Raw genomic sequence first — 15,635 nt, forward strand, 5'->3', positions numbered from 1 at the left:
ATGATTTCATTCACAAAGAGGCAAACCATGCCAGACAGTTCTTCAGCTATATTGCGTACTACAATGTTAAAAAGAAATGGTCCAGGAGCCCAACCTTGTGGCACACCACTAGCACCACTAGTACCATCCCTTTCCTCAGAGTGAACTTCATTTACCGCTACTCTGTTGCCTTCCATTTAACCAGTTTCTAATCCATTCACTTTGGGGCCCATACTGAGAGCACTCACTTTTATTAGTCTTCTGTGCAGAACTGTGTCAAAGGCTTTGCTAAAATCTTAATACATGTACACCACATCTAGGGGAGATCCGGGAAACTATAGACCGGTGAGTCTGACCTCGGTACCGGGAAAGATGGTAGAGGCGCTGATAAAGGACCGCATCATTGATCACCTGGACAGAAACGGTCCAATGAGGACCAGCCAGCACGGTTTCAGCAAAGGCAGATTTTGTCTGACGAACTTGCTGCACTTCTTTGAGGGAGTAAACAGGCGGATAGACAAGGGCGACACGGTCGACATTGTTTATCTGGATTTTCAGAAGGCGTTCAACAAGGTTCCACATGAACGACTACAGAAGATTGCGAGTCATGGAATCAAGGGTGAAATACTCACGTGGATTAAAAACTGGCTGGAGCATAGGAAACAGAGAGTGGGGATAAATGGACAATACTCGGACTGGAAGAGCGTCACCAGCGGGGTGCAACAGGGCTCGGCGCTTGGACCTGTGCTCTTCAACATCTTTATATACGATCTGGCCATTGGTACGATGAGTGAGGTGATTAAATTTGCGGATGATACGAAGTTATTCAGAGTAGTGAAAACACAGGGGGACTGTGAAGATCTCCAACGTGACATAATCAAGCTTGAGAAATGGGCATCAACATGGCAAATGAGGTTCAACGTAGATAAGTGTAAAGTGATGCATGTCGGTAACAAAAATCTCATGCATGAATACAGGATGTTCGGGGCAATACTTGGAGAGACCTCCCAGGAAAGAGACTTGGGAGTTCTGATCGACAAGTTGATGAAGCCGTCTGTGCAATGTGTGGCGGCGGCGAAAAGGGCAAACAGAATGCTAGGAATGATTAAAAAGGGGATCACAAACAGTTCGGTGAGGGTTAAAATGCCGCAGTACCGGGCCATGGTGCGCCCTCACCTGGAGTACTGCGTCCAGCACTGGTCGCCGTACATGAAGAAGGACACAGTACTACTCAAAAGGGTCCAGAGAAGAGTAACTAAAATGGTTAAGGGGCTGGAGGAGTTGCCGTACAATGAGAGATTGGAGAAACTGGGCCTCTTCTCCCTTGAAAAGGGGAAACTGAGAGGAGACTTGATCGAAACGTTCAAAATACTGAAGGGAATAGACTTAATAGATAAAGACAGACTGTTCATCCTTTCCAAGGTAGGGAGAATGAGAGGGCACTCTCTAAAGTTGAAAGGGGATAGATTCCATACAAATATAAGGAAATTCTTCTTCACCCAGAGAGTGGTGGAAAACTGGAACGCTCTTCCGGAATCTGTTATAGGGGAAAACACCCTCCAGGGTTTCAAGACAAAGTTGAACAAGTTCCTCTGAAACTGAAATGTACGCAGCTGAGGCTGGACTCATTTAGAGCACTGGTCTTTGACCTGAGGGCTGCCGCGTGAGCGGACTGCTGGGCAGGATGGACCACTGGTCTGACCCAGCAGCTGCAATTCTTATGTTCCTCAATCCAACTATCTGGTCACCCATTCAAAAAATGTATTTAATTGTCTGACAAGACTTTCCTCTAATCAAACCATGCTGTCTCGAGTCTTGCAACCCATTGTATTCCAGAAATCTCACTATTCTCTTTTAAAAGCATTTCCATTAATTTACTTACCACAGAAATCAGACTTTACCGACTTGTAGTTCTCAACCTCCTCCTTACCTGCTTTTGTGGAGAGGGATTGCATCCACCCTTCTCCATTCCTCCAGGACCTCTCGCATCTCTAGAGAAGCATTAAGAAGATCAGCCAGTGGAGGCGCCAGAATTTTCCTAAGTTCCTTTGGTACCCCCGAATGTATGCCATCTGGTCCCATCCCTTTATCCAACTTTAGTTTAACTACCTCCTTATGAATGCAGTATAGTAGTTAGCCATATAGGCTGGTACCATGTCATGGAAGAGTTTGTAGGCCATTACTAGGCCTTTGAAATATATCGTTTGTTGATTGGCAGTGGAGATCGTGTTTTATTTGTGAAAGTTCTGTAGGAGTCAGATGGCAGCATTTTGTACTCATAGTCGATGGGTGTTTTTTGCATTAAGCCCATTTAGGAGCATGTTGCAATAGTCCATACAGGAGAGGATGAAAACGTATAATGGGCAAAGTCCAACTCTGAAAAGTATCATCTGATTTTCTGTAGCTGCTGGAGGTAGTAAAATGAGGTAGATACTACTTGGCAGATCTGGTCAGAGAGCGGATTGAGTGGATGTGAGAAAGCTGACTTAAAAGAATTGGGATGCTACAGCTTAAACATTAAAGAGACATAGTAGATGATGGCAGATAAAGACACAAATGGCCCATCTAGTCTGCCCAACCTGATTCAATTTAAATTTTTTAAATTTTTTCTTCTTAGCTATTTCTGGGCAAGAATCCAAAGCTTTACCCGGTTCCTACTGCCGAAATCTCCATTGAAACCTACTCCATCCCATCTAAACTCTCCCGGTCATTGAAGCCCTCCCCAGCCCATCCTCCACCAAATGGCCATATACAGAAGCAGACCGTGCTAGTCTGCCTAGTACTGGCCTTAGTTCAATTTTTAATATTATTTTCTGATTCTTGATTCTCTGTGTTCACCCCATGCTTCTTTGAACTCAGTCACAGTTTTACTCTCTCGGGAGTGCATTCCAGGCATCCACCACCCTCTCCGTAAAGTAGAATTTCCTAACATTGCCTTTGAATCTACTACCCCCCAACCTCAAATTATGTCCTCTGGTTTTACCATTTTCCGTTCTCTGGAAAAGATTATGTTCTACGTTAATACCCTTCAAGTATTTGAACGTCTGAATCATATCTCCCCTGTCTCTCCTTTCCTCTAGGGTATACATATTCAGGGCTGCCAGTCTCTCCTCATATGTCTTCTGAAGCAAGCCTCCTATCATTTTCGTCACCCTCCTCTGGATCGCTTCAAGTCTTCTTACGTCCTTCGCCAGATACGGTCTCCAAAACTGAACACAATACTCCGAGTGGGGCCTTACCAATGACCTGTACAGGGGCATCAACACCTTCTTCCTTCTACTGGTTATACCTCTCTTTATACAGCCCAGCATCCTTCTGGCAGCAGCCACTGCCTTGTCACACTGTTTTTTCGCCTTTAGATCTTCGGACACTATCACCCCAAGGTCCCTCTCCCCGTCCGTGCATATCAGCTTCTCACCTCCCAGCATATACGGTTCCTTCCGACTATTAATCCCCAAATGCATTACTCTGCATTTCTTTGCATTGAATTTTAGTTGCCAGGCATTAGACCATTCTTCTAACTTTTGCAGATCCTTTTTCATATTTTCCACTCCCGCTTCGGTGTCTACTCTGTTACAAATCTTGGTATAATCTGCAAAAAGGCACACTTTTCCTTCTAACCCTTCAGCAATGTCACTCACAAACATATTGAACAGGATTGGCCCCAGCACCGAACCCTGAGGGACTCCACTACTCACCTTTTTTTCCTCCAAGCGACTTCCATTAACCACCACCCTCTGGCGTCTGTCCAACAGCTAGTTTCTAACCCAGTTCATCACTGTAGAGCAAGCCTGGTCTTTATTCAAGGACATGGTAAGCGAGGCACAAAATCGGTATGTCCCCAGATTCAGAAAAGGGTGCAAAAAGAGCCGAACAAAAGACCCGGCATGGATAACTAAAGAAGTGAAGAAAGCGATAGGGGATAAGAAGAATTCATTCAAGAAATGGAAAAAGAGCAAAACCGAGGAGAACTGAAATGAACACAGGAAGTATCAAAAAGAATGTCACCTTGTGGTTAGAAAAGCAAAAAGAGAATATGAAGAGAGGCTAGCCAGGGAAGCATGAAATTTCAAACCGTTCTTCAGATATGTTAAAGGGAAGCAGCCGGCTAGGGAGGAGGTGGGACCGCTGGATGACGGAGATAGGAAGGAGGTGGTGAAGGAGGAGAAAGAAGTGGCGGAAAGACTAAACATGTTCTTTTCGTCAGTAATTACAAAAGAAGACACATCCAACATACCGGAACCTGAACAAATCTTCAAAGGAGACCAAGCAGAGAAATTAACATCCATGGAAGTAATCCTTGAGGACGTACACAGGCAGATAGAAAAATTAAAATCTGACAAATCGCCAGGCCCGGACGGAATCCACCCTAGAGTATTGAAAGAACTAAAAGAGGAAATAGCGGAGCTACTACAGCAGGTTTGTAATCTATCCCTGAAAACAGGCGTGATCCCGGAGGATTGGAAGATAGCCAATGTTACGCCCATCTTTAAAAAGTGCTCGATAGGTGACCCGGGGAACTACAGACCGGTAAGTCTGACCTCGGTTCCAGGGAAAATGGCGGAAGCACTGATAAAAGATAGCATCGAGGAGCATCTAGAGAGGCATAAACTTATGAAAACAAACCAACATGGCTTCTGCAAGGGAAGATCGTGCCTGACAAACTTATTGCACTTCTTCGAAGGAATTAACAAATGGATGGACAAAGGGGACCCCATAGACATTGTATACTTAGACTTCCAAAAAGCCTTTGACAAGGTACCCCATGAATGCCTACTTTGGAAACTAAAGAACCATGGGGTGAAAGGAGACGTACACAGATGGATCAGGAATTGGTTGGTGGGCAGAAAGCAGAGGGTAGGAGTGAAGGGCCACTACTCGGACTGGAGGAAGGTCACGAGTGGTGTTCCGCAGAGGTGCTTAGACCACTGCTATTCAATGTATTTATAAATGATCTAGAAACGGGAATGAAGAGCGAAGTAATAAAATTTGCAGATGACACCAAGTTATTCAATGGGGCTAGGACTGCGAAGATTTACAGAGACCTAAACAAACTAGGGGAGTGGGCGACGAGATGGCAGATGAAGTTCAATGTAGAGAAATGCAAAGTCATACACATAGGAAACAGAAACCTGAGGTACAGCTACACAATGGGAGGGCTGTTATTGAGTGAGAGTTCCCAAGAAAGGGACTTGGGAGTAATAGTGGACATGACAATGAAGCCATCAGCACAATGCACAGCGGCTGCTAAGAAAGCAAATAGAATGCTAGGAATAATCAAGCAGGGTATTACAAGCAGAACGAAAGAAGTTATCCTGGTGAGACCCCACCTAGAGTACTGTGTCCAGTTCTGGAGGCCGCATTATCGAAAAGATGTGTGGAGACTGGAATCGATCCTGGTCTCGGGACTCAGGGATCTCCCTTATGAGGAACGTCTGACCAGACTACGCCTATATTCTCTCGAGGAGCGCAGAGAAAGAGGGGACATGATTGAAACATTTAAATACATCACGGGCCGCATCGAAGTGGAGGAAGACATCTTTTTTCTTAGGGGTCCCATGGCAACAAGAGGACATCCGCTAAAACTTAAAGGGGGAAGATTTCATGGAGACACCAGGAAGTACTTCTTCACCGAAAGGGTGATTGATCGATGGAATGGCCTTCCACGACAAGTGGTAGAGGCCAGCGACGTGCTCGACTTTAAAAGACGTTGGGACAGACAAGTGGGGTTGGGACAGACAAGTGGGGTCGCTACAGAGTCATGCTTAAAGGACGGATCATGGAGAGGAGGCTCTAGAGAAGGCATTTTAGCTGAGGGAGGGTTCTGGAGTGGGCAGACTTGTTGGGCCACCGGCCCTTTTCTGCAGTCATATTCTATGTTTCTATGTCTATGTTTCTATGTTTGTATCGGGCGATGGTGCGTCCGCATCTGGAGTACTGCGTCCAATATTGGTTGCCGTACCTAAAGAAGGATATGGCGATACTCGAGAGGGTTCAGAAGAGAGCGGCGCATTTGATAAAAGGTATGGAAAACCTTTCATACACTGAAAGATTAGAGAGACTGGGGCTTTTTTTGCTGGAGAAGCGGAGACTTAGAGGGAAAATGATAGAGACTTATAAGATCACGAAGGGCATAGAGAAAGTGGAGAGGGACAGATTCTTCAAACTTTCGACAACTACAAGAACGAGAGATCATTCCGAAAAATTAAAAGGGGACAGATTCAGAACCAATGCTAGGAAGTTCTTCTTCACCCAACGGGTGGTGGATACCTGGAACGCGCTTCCAGAGGGAATGATAGGACAGGGTATGGTATTGGAGTTCAAGAAGGGATTGGACAATTTTCTGAAGGAAAAGGGGATAGAAGGGTATAGATAGAGGGCTAGTATACAGGTCCTGGACCTGATGGGCCGCCTCGTGAGCAGACGGTATCGGAGTTCAAGAAGGGATTTGACAATTTTCTGAAGGAAAAGGGGATAGAAGGGTGTAGATAGAGGGCTAGTATACAGGTCCTGGACCTGATGGGCCGCCGCATGAGCGGACTGCTGGGTATGATGGACCTCAGGTCTGACCCATCAGAGGCACGGCTTATGTTCTTATGTTCTAACTTCAGTCCTTCAAGTTTGTTCAACAGCCTCCTATGAGGAACTGTTTCAAAGGCTTTGCTGAAATCTAAGTAAATTACATCTAGCATATGTCCTCGATCCAGCTCTCTGGTCACCCAATCAAAAAATTCAATCAAGTTTTTTTGGCATGATTTACCTTTTGTAAAGCCATGTTGCCTCGGATCCTGTAACCCATTAGATTCAAGGAAGTACACTGTCCTTTCTTTCAGCAGCACTTCCATTATTTTTCCAACAACTGAAGTGAGGCTCACCGGCCTGTAGTTTCCTGCTTCATCCCTGTGACCACTTTTATGAATAGGGACCACATCCGCTCTCCTCCAATCCCCAGGAATCACTCCCGTCTCCAGAGATTTGTTGAACAAGTCTTTAATAGGACTCGCCAGAACCTCTATGAGCTCCCTTAGTATCCTGGGATGGATCCAGTCTGGTCCCATCGCTTTGTCCACCTTCAGTTTTTCAAGTTGCTCTCCTCCGTGAATGACACAGAATCTACTCCCATTTTCTCGTGTAACTTTGCCAGACAATCTCGGTCCTTCTCCAGGATTTTCTTCTGTGAACACAGAACAGACGTATTTGTTTAGCACATTTGCTTTTTCCTCATCACTCTCCACATATCGGTTCCAAGCATCTTTTAGTTTAGCAATTCCATTTTTCATCTTCCTCCTTTCACTAATATATCTGGAAAAATTTTTGTCTCCTTTTTTTACATTTTTATCCATTTGTTCTTCCGCCTGTGCTTTCGCTAGACGTATCTCTCTCTTGGCTTCTTTCAGTTTCACCCTGTAGTCCTTTCTGCTCTCCTCTTCTTGGGTTTTTTAATATTTCATGAACGCCAACTCTTTCGCCTTTATTCTCTCTGCCACTAGTTTGGAGAGCCATATCGGCTTCCTTTTTCTCTTGTTTTTATTGATTTTCTTCACATAAAGGTCCGTAGCCATTTTTATCGCTCCTTTCAGCTTAGACCACTGTCTTTCCATTTCTCTTATGTCCTCCCATCCTAACAGCTCTTTCTTCAGGTACTCTCCCATTGTATTAAAGTCCGTACATTTGAAATCTAGGACTTTAAGTAACGTGCGGCCGTTCTCCACTTTAGCCGTTATATCAAACCAAACCGTTTGTTGATCGTTACTTCCCAGGTGATCACCCACTCGAACATTAGAGATACTCTCTCCATTTGTGAGGACCAGATCCAATATCACTTTTTCCCTTGTGGGTTCCGTCACCATTTGTTTGAGCAGAGCCTCTTGAAAGGCATCCACAATCTCCCTACTTCTTTCCGATTCCGCAGATGGAACATTCCAGTCTGCATTCGGCAGGTTGAAATCTCTTAACAGCAGAATCTCCTCTTTCCTTCCAAACTTTTGGATATCCACAATCAGATCCTTATCAATTTGCTGCGATTGAGTCGGAGGTCTGTAGACTACATCCACGTAGAAAGAAGTTCCATCTTGAAACACTTCTTAACAAAAATAAAATATATGCATGAAAACAATGATGTAACATTTAGTAATACCTAGTACTTTTAAGGAGATTTTTTGAGAAAAAAAAATAGAATTTTAAAATTTGAAGGAAGGAGCTTTTTATGCCTGTGATTGAAAGCAAGAGTACTGGATATGAATTATTTTGTAACCCCACTGTTTTTCTGAGGCTTTTATGACCCTTCTTTTTGTTTATAATTTATAAGCTGATAGCATATTTTGTAGGAATTTTGGACTGAGTGGGATTTTCTTAAGTATCAGTGTAGTTATTTCATGACACTAGTCCAGTGGTCTCAAACTCGCAGCCCGGGGACCACATGTGGCCCGCCAGGTACTATTTTGAGGCTCTCGGTATGTTTATCATAATCACAAAAGTAAAATAAAACAGTTTCTTGGTCATATGTCTCTTTAGCTGTAAATGACAATATTATTATTAAGACTTAGCCAAAAGGAAAGATTTATAAACTATAAAGAGTTTTACCTCATGCAAAATTGTCATTTCTTTAATAAGACATTAACTATTTTTTCTGAGGCCTTCCAAGTACCCACAAATCCAAAATGTGGCCCTGCATAGGGTTTGAGTTTGAGACCACTGCACTAGCCCCACTGTTCAATAATAGTTGTACTTATTATTGTGAAAGTAACCATCATAATGAAACAAGTTTTAACTAAGGCATATCTTCATAAACTATCAATGACTTGAGTAGAAAGAAGGAGGAACAATATGGATCTGGTAGGCTGTTTGGCTGCTCAACATAGCTTCCCTGCCATGTGATTGCATGTAAAGATAATCTTTCTTTTCAAGTTCAGAACTTGAAGGGAAGTCATATTGGGTCGCTGCTTCTTTTACGAGTGAAATAATGTCAAGCTGGCATTGAAAGAACATTTTCAGAAGAAGCCTGTTCTGCATGCCTGTGAACATCTGGTATTAGGGTCTAATAATGTCACAAGATCTAGTTGTATACATTGCATACAAGTTACTACATGAGGCAGCACACTTCCTGTTTTCTTACGAGCTGCAGTAAATGGTGCTTTTTAGATGAATACCAGCAGATGGAAACTTGTTCAGGAAAGTAACTAATAATTCTGGCTTTTCTAAGAAGTAACAAATGCAGTGAACTTAACTTGGCTGCTCGTACTGTTCACACAACAATTTAGTCCTCAAAATAAAGTACTGTAGTTTAAATAGCAAGAAAAGATAGGTTTACACTTTTGCTTTTCATCCGTCCCACTGTTCTCTCTCCATCACCGCATCCAACATTTCTCCCTCTTATCTCTGTTTTTCCCATGCATTTGTACTTCATGCCTCTCCTACCGCCATGTCCAAAATTTCTCTCTCCCTATGCCCAACAATTCTTTCTTCATTTCCCCATGTGTACCATCTCTTTCCCTCTCACTCAAACACTCATGCCCAACAATTCTCCTTTTCTTTTCTCCCACCTCAGTATCTCTTTCCCTCACTCCCTCCATTCTTCCATCCTATGTCCCAAGTTCATGCTTCCTCCCTCCTTTGTCCGAAGTTTGTGCTCCCTTTCTTCCTTTTGTGTCCCAACGCGACCCTGGTGTTCCAAAGCGTCCATCATCGTCTTTCTCTCCGTTCAGTGTCTCAAATTTGTTCCTCTTGTGGGTGTTTACCTCCTCTGGCCGGCTCTCTCCTCCCAGTCACACTTCGCAAAGCTGCAGCTGCTGGTTCCTGCACGTGGCTCGCGGCTGACCCAGAAGTCTTCCTTCTTGTAAGTATAAGTTTGACGTAAGTCGGGTGTTCTTAAACTGGGACTGCCTGTAATGGTATCTGTGACTAAATTTAGGCACAGGCAGTTGCACCATGTTTTCGTTAGTGCAAATGGCAGTGCCTATATTTAGTCCTGGGCATAAGCGCTGTTCTATAACTCCACCTAATATGGCTAATAGAATAGTGCTTTTTTGGTGTCAGATCAAAAGCGCACGCAGACAATTGAGCGCAGTGCGGAGGCGCGCGCCGAAGAAAATTACTGTTTTTAGGGGCTCCGATGGGGGGGCGTGGGGGGAAACCCCCCACTTTACTTAATACAGATCGCGCTGCGTTGTGGGGGGTTTGGGGGGTTGTAACCCCCCACATTTTACTGAAAACTTCACTTTTTCCCTGTTTTTAGGGAAAAAGTTAAGTTTCCAGTAAAATGTGGGGGGTTACAACCCCCCACAACGCCGCCGTGATCTGTATTAAGTATAGTGGGGGGCTCCCCAACAAAACCCCTTGTCGGAGCCCCTAAAAACAGTAATTTTCTTTGGCGCGCGCCTCCATCTTGCGCTCAGTTGTCGGCGCGTGCCTTTGTCTTCTGCGATTATGTCCATGAACCGATTTTTTTTGGGGCACCATATGACCTGCCTCTGTTTCTATGACATGCATTTTCATGAGGACTGAGAGACTGCTGGCTTCCCAACTCATCCTGAGTGTCACTGGGGTTAAACTGACAACCTAAAATTTTTTGAGAAAATTCTGATGATGGTTTATTGTTGTTTTCTCAGTCTGACTTTCAATGCAAGGAATAATTCTGTCATCCTGAGAACTTCTCTTAGGTGATGAAGGGGAAAAGTCACCACAGCTTTCTGTTTGTTAAATACATGTAGCATCACTTTATGTTTTTGTTTCCTAGCTGGTATCTCAGCTGGAGTCTAGGATTTCCAAAATGACAGAACAGCTGCAGATTCAAACACAGTTGCATGAGGAAGCTCTGCAGAAGGCTGAGAAAGCCGAGCAGCAACTGGAGATTGTCCAAGCTCGGCTGGCGCATTTGGAGGGAGAGCTGGCATCTAGAGAGGTGTTGCGAGAAGGATTAAGCATGGAGAAGCAAAAGGTAAGGCTGAAGAGGTGCTGTCTGCTATCATTATGAGTCAGCACATCAGAGAACTTCCTATGGAGTACTGTGATGCTATAGTGACAAAGGATGAATTCAACATTCCAGACAAATGAGCAAAAATGTCTCAGAGAGCCCAGAGAAGAGGAGGGAGGTTATCCTCCTCCGAACAAGGTGCATGGTCCATTCTAAAGATCTAGATATGGGGGGTGGGGTAAAGAAGGTCTCCTTCTTTCCTTTCCTTTTATTTATTAAAATTTGATATAAGGTCAAGCTGTACCAAATTACCAGTTTACATATAAAGCTCCAATAAAAGGTAAAAAAAAAAAAAAAGACCTACCGTATATACTCAGATATAAACTGAGGTAACATTTTTCTCCTAAAAAGGGAAAAAGGTTAACTCAAATATAAACCGAGGATTTAAATTCAGGTGCCTTGCCCTGCCAGACTCTGTGCCGAGCCTCCCTCCTTCCCTCTTTCCCTCCTCTGCACTGCCGGGCTCTTCACCCTATCCCCATCCCTCTCTCCCCTGATGTCTTGCAAGCCTGCCATGAGCCTGCTGTAAACCCTGGTGGTCCAGCAGTGAGCCAGGACAGGAGGGATCTCTCCTGCCTCCTGTTCAGGCTGATTCTGAAACATGACAACTCCCACCTCACACCTCTAGAAAACCTACCTTGAAAGCCTTTGTGGTCTAGCAGTGAACTGAGCCAGGAGCGATCTTCCTATGCTCCTGTCCCGTGCAGAGCCGCTATCTAAAATGGCTGCTTCAAGTTCTTAAGGCAATGTCGTGAATTCCTGTGTTCTCACGAGGTTGCTCATAAAAATAAGAGAAGAAAAAAGATTGTTTAGACGAAAAACTGTTTTAGATTTAATGAAGAAAGGACTAATGAAGAGGTTGGCGTGTAAAGCTCATTGCAGTGAGAGTTTATTGATCTCTGAGTGGTGCTGCTGAAGTCCTAGAAAATATTTTGAATATGTTTTGATCCTTGGAGTGAATGTGAAATAGTGCACACTAAGTTAGGCATGAAGGGTCAGAGTCTATAAATGATGCCCTAATCGCAGACGCCTAGCGATGCCTTACTTAAATCCGTGCGCAAGCCACTTCTCACTTTCATCCTATGACATATCTTGTACCACCAAAGATACCTAAATAAAGGCTAGTGCCAAAATTGATTTATCACAATAGCTATCTCTTAGAGACTATGGATCTCAAATGCTCACAGTTAGCAGCCACTTGATCTAGGTCAAGGACTCACTAGCCCATATGTGAGCTATCATCGGTCCAAAATATCTCTATTGAGGGCTACTTAATTTTTATAAAAAGTTTTTTTACTTTATATATTTTATTACTTATATTGTAATCTCTCAACTGTAAGTCCTTATTAGAACTATAATCTTAATACAGAGTACTTAGCTTTGGTGTAGTTGTATACCCGGCTTATCAACCATCATTGTCCCACAAGCCTAACAAATCTGACTAGTCCCACAAATTTACGTCTAGGAAGCTCTCCCATATTCAGGATAAATCTCCCTTGCGACTTCTGTGTACCAACTTCTCCTACTGACTTTTCTTGTAAAACTACATTCTGCAAAACCCGTAAAAGTTTAATATTACTGGCTGATTTTCCTGTACATTTCTGTAGTCTAACGGCCTCTTTTACAAAGCCGTGTGGCAACAGCCCTGAAGCCCTTTAAATCTCTATGGGCTTCGGGGCTGTTGGCGCAGCGCAGCCGCCAGCGCGGTTTTGTAAAAGAGGCCATAAATGAGGAATCAATGGATCATGAATCAACGAACGCTTCTTGATCAAATAAATTACACAAGGAGCGCAGTTGGTAGAGCATGTATCACAGGCCCCATTTTATGCAAAGGCCTGTATTTACTAATGATGTGTGGGTAACGGAGTTGATTTACAGACTAACACAGTTTAGTACATGTCGCCCAGAGTTTGCTCAAGGCCTGTGAGGGGAGAAACCCTTTTCAAAAGAGAGGCCATCGTCCCAATAAAGGTTCTGCGGTAAGTATTACTTCTTTTAAGGGTGACGAGGGGATCTCTGTGGTCCTCAGTGCTCATGTGTCACATCTGTGGATAATTCTTATACTGGCTCAGTAACAGATATCGTCACCCTACAGAGCATCTAGCTCTCTCCAAGACATGCACAGATACTGGAACTCTACATGGCAGCCTTAGTGCGATGAGTAAAAGAGATATTTACATGCTGTGTGCCACCATGCTGGTTCTGGTTAAATGGTTGTTGCTTCCCAGTATAAGCTAAATTGGAAAATTAATTAATGGCCCCTACACTCTGCCACCATGTTCTTGATTTCTGCCTTCTCTTTTTATGTCCTCCTGCAGTACCTCAAATTCTTAGAGCAGCTCTCTGACAAGATGAAGCTGGAGTGGGTGGTAGCAGACGTTGGCTTTGACATGCGTGTAGAGGCAGTGCTTGCACGTGCTGAACAACTGGTGAAACTGGAAGGGGATGCGGTGGTTGAAACCAAGACTCTTGCTCATGGTCTGCAAAGGAAGGTAGGATACCTTTTGCCATATTCCACAGATGTACAGTATGCTAGATGATAGCAATAGCAACAAGCAAAGAATCCAACAAAACTGCAGTAAAATATCGAATCGAAGGACAAAAGCAAAAACTGCAGGAATGGTGTACAAGACGCGTGGAGGGGCATAATCAAAAGGAACGCCTAAGTCCATTTTCGTCTAAGCTGCAAGTCGTCCAAGGTAAAAAACAGCCTAGGACACATTTTCGAAAAATACGTACCAAAATTTTGTGGTTTCAAAAATTGTCTAACTATACGTCCTGCTGATCTGATCATCCAAGCCGCTAAATCGTCTATCTTTATACCACATTTTCGTCCAACTTTTTGTCCAAGTCAAAAATGCCTAGAACAAAGCCCTGTTGCACATGGGAGTGGTCTGCAAAGTGATGGACTGAACACCCAGGCATGGCACCTAAATAGTGGGCACTGCTGTGAACTTCACAAAAAGGGTGCCATGTCTTCTCCTCCCTACAGCTCTCTTATAGGTCATGGTGAGTCCCCCAAACCACCTCCAGAATCCCCTAGACCCACTTATCTACCACCCTAATAGCCCTTATGGCTGCAGGAGCCACTTATATGCGAGTAAAAAAGGGTTTTGCGGGTGTATAGAGTGCATATGTTTAAGTATCAATGCAGTGATTACAGGGGCATATAGTCATGGGTCCTCCTCTCCATGAGTCCCTAACCCACTCCCAAGATGGCTTAAGCCGCCTCTGTGCCGGACAACTACGCTTTCCTATGCCAGGCTGCCAGTTGATGATGGTCTGGAGGCTGAATTTTAAAGGTGTGATTATGATTTTTATGGGGTTGAGGGGGGTCTGTGATCACTGGGGTAGTGTGTGGGGGTCTGTATTATGTGTTTGCAGTGCTTATCTGGTGACTTTAGGTGGGCTTTTATGACTTAGACCATGTTTTAAATGGTCTATGTCACAACGTCCAAGTTCCATCTAGATTCTGTTGTAAAACATTCGGTTATACATGCTGTACGACTAAGTCTAAGCCTGCCCACATCCCGCCCAAATCCCGCCCTCGACACTCCTCCTGAAACGCCCCGTTTAGTTATGGTCGTTCAGCGGCACTATGAAGGCCTAGGTCACCTGATGGCCTTCTATAGTATCTGCTTCTTCCCCAGAATGCTGTCCAGTTTTGACTTCGTGCGAAACTGGACAGCATTCTGGGGAAGAAGCAGATACTATAGAAAGGATGGCCTACACCTCACCACGCAAGGAGCAAGAGTATTGGCTGAAAACATAAAGAAGTCCATTGAGAAGGCTTTAAACTAAGAATAAGGGGAGAGCCGACAGTCGACAACCAGTCGATGGCCCGGGCATCAGGTGACTCCAAAGAAGGAACTATAAGCGACTGCTCAAATAAAGGGGAGGAGCATGTTGAAATCAAAACTGGCAGAAAAAGAGCCCAAATAGATCCAAAAAGGGAGCAAATTGATGAAAATAGGGATGCGAATCTTAAAAAGTCCAAGAAAGTAGCACGAAAGGAGCTCAAGTGTATGTACACGAATGCCAGAAGCTTGAGAAACAAAATGGGAGAACTGGAAGCACTAGCAAAGCGAGAAGAATTAGATATCATTGGAATTACAGAAACATGGTGGAACGAGGAAAATGAATGGGACACAGTACTGCAGGGCTACAAACTATATAGAAGAGATAGAATAGGTCAAAAAGGGGGAGGTATTGCTCTCTATGTCCATGAAGGAGTAGAGTCTATCAGAGAAGGAAAGACAGAAGAAAAAGAAAAACTGGAATCCCTCTGGATTAAGATTCTCAGACAATACGAAGCAGACACAAAAATTGGACTCTTATCGCCCCCCCCAGGACAGACGGAGGAAACAGATGCTGAAATGATTGAGGAAATCAACCATAGATGTAAAATGGGTAACGTAACGATCATGGGAGACTTTAACTTTCCAGGAATAAACTAGAACCTTGGAACCTCAAACTGCGGCAAGGAAACAAAATTCCTGGAAACAGTAGGGGACTGTTTCCTAGAACAAATGGTAGAAGAACCGACAAGAGGAACCGCAACTTTGGATTTGGTCCTGAATGGCATAACTGGAAGGACATCTGAAGTAGAAGTCACAGTCCCGCTGGGGACGAGCGATCACAGCATGATCAACTTTATAATAGGCATCGGGAAGGGGAAACGAAC

General features: G+C 44.0%; 1 protein-coding gene across 2 annotated transcripts in view; it reads left to right on the forward strand.

Annotated features, from left to right (window-relative positions):
• The window catches only part of CCDC170 (coiled-coil domain containing 170), a 147,824-nt gene that overhangs the window by 115,051 nt on the left and 17,138 nt on the right, over positions 1–15,635 (forward strand). For both annotated transcript variants that reach the window (XM_033940004.1, XM_033940005.1), the window contains exons 9-10: positions 10,715–10,915; positions 13,270–13,443. In XM_033940004.1, the coding sequence (XP_033795895.1) occupies positions 10,715–10,915; positions 13,270–13,443 (375 nt within the window). The remainder of the gene's footprint in view (positions 1–10,714; positions 10,916–13,269; positions 13,444–15,635) is intronic.

The sequence above is a fragment of the Geotrypetes seraphini genome, chromosome 3 (assembly GCF_902459505.1).
Source record: "Geotrypetes seraphini chromosome 3, aGeoSer1.1, whole genome shotgun sequence".
In the NCBI taxonomy this organism is placed as follows: domain Eukaryota; kingdom Metazoa; phylum Chordata; class Amphibia; order Gymnophiona; family Dermophiidae; genus Geotrypetes; species Geotrypetes seraphini.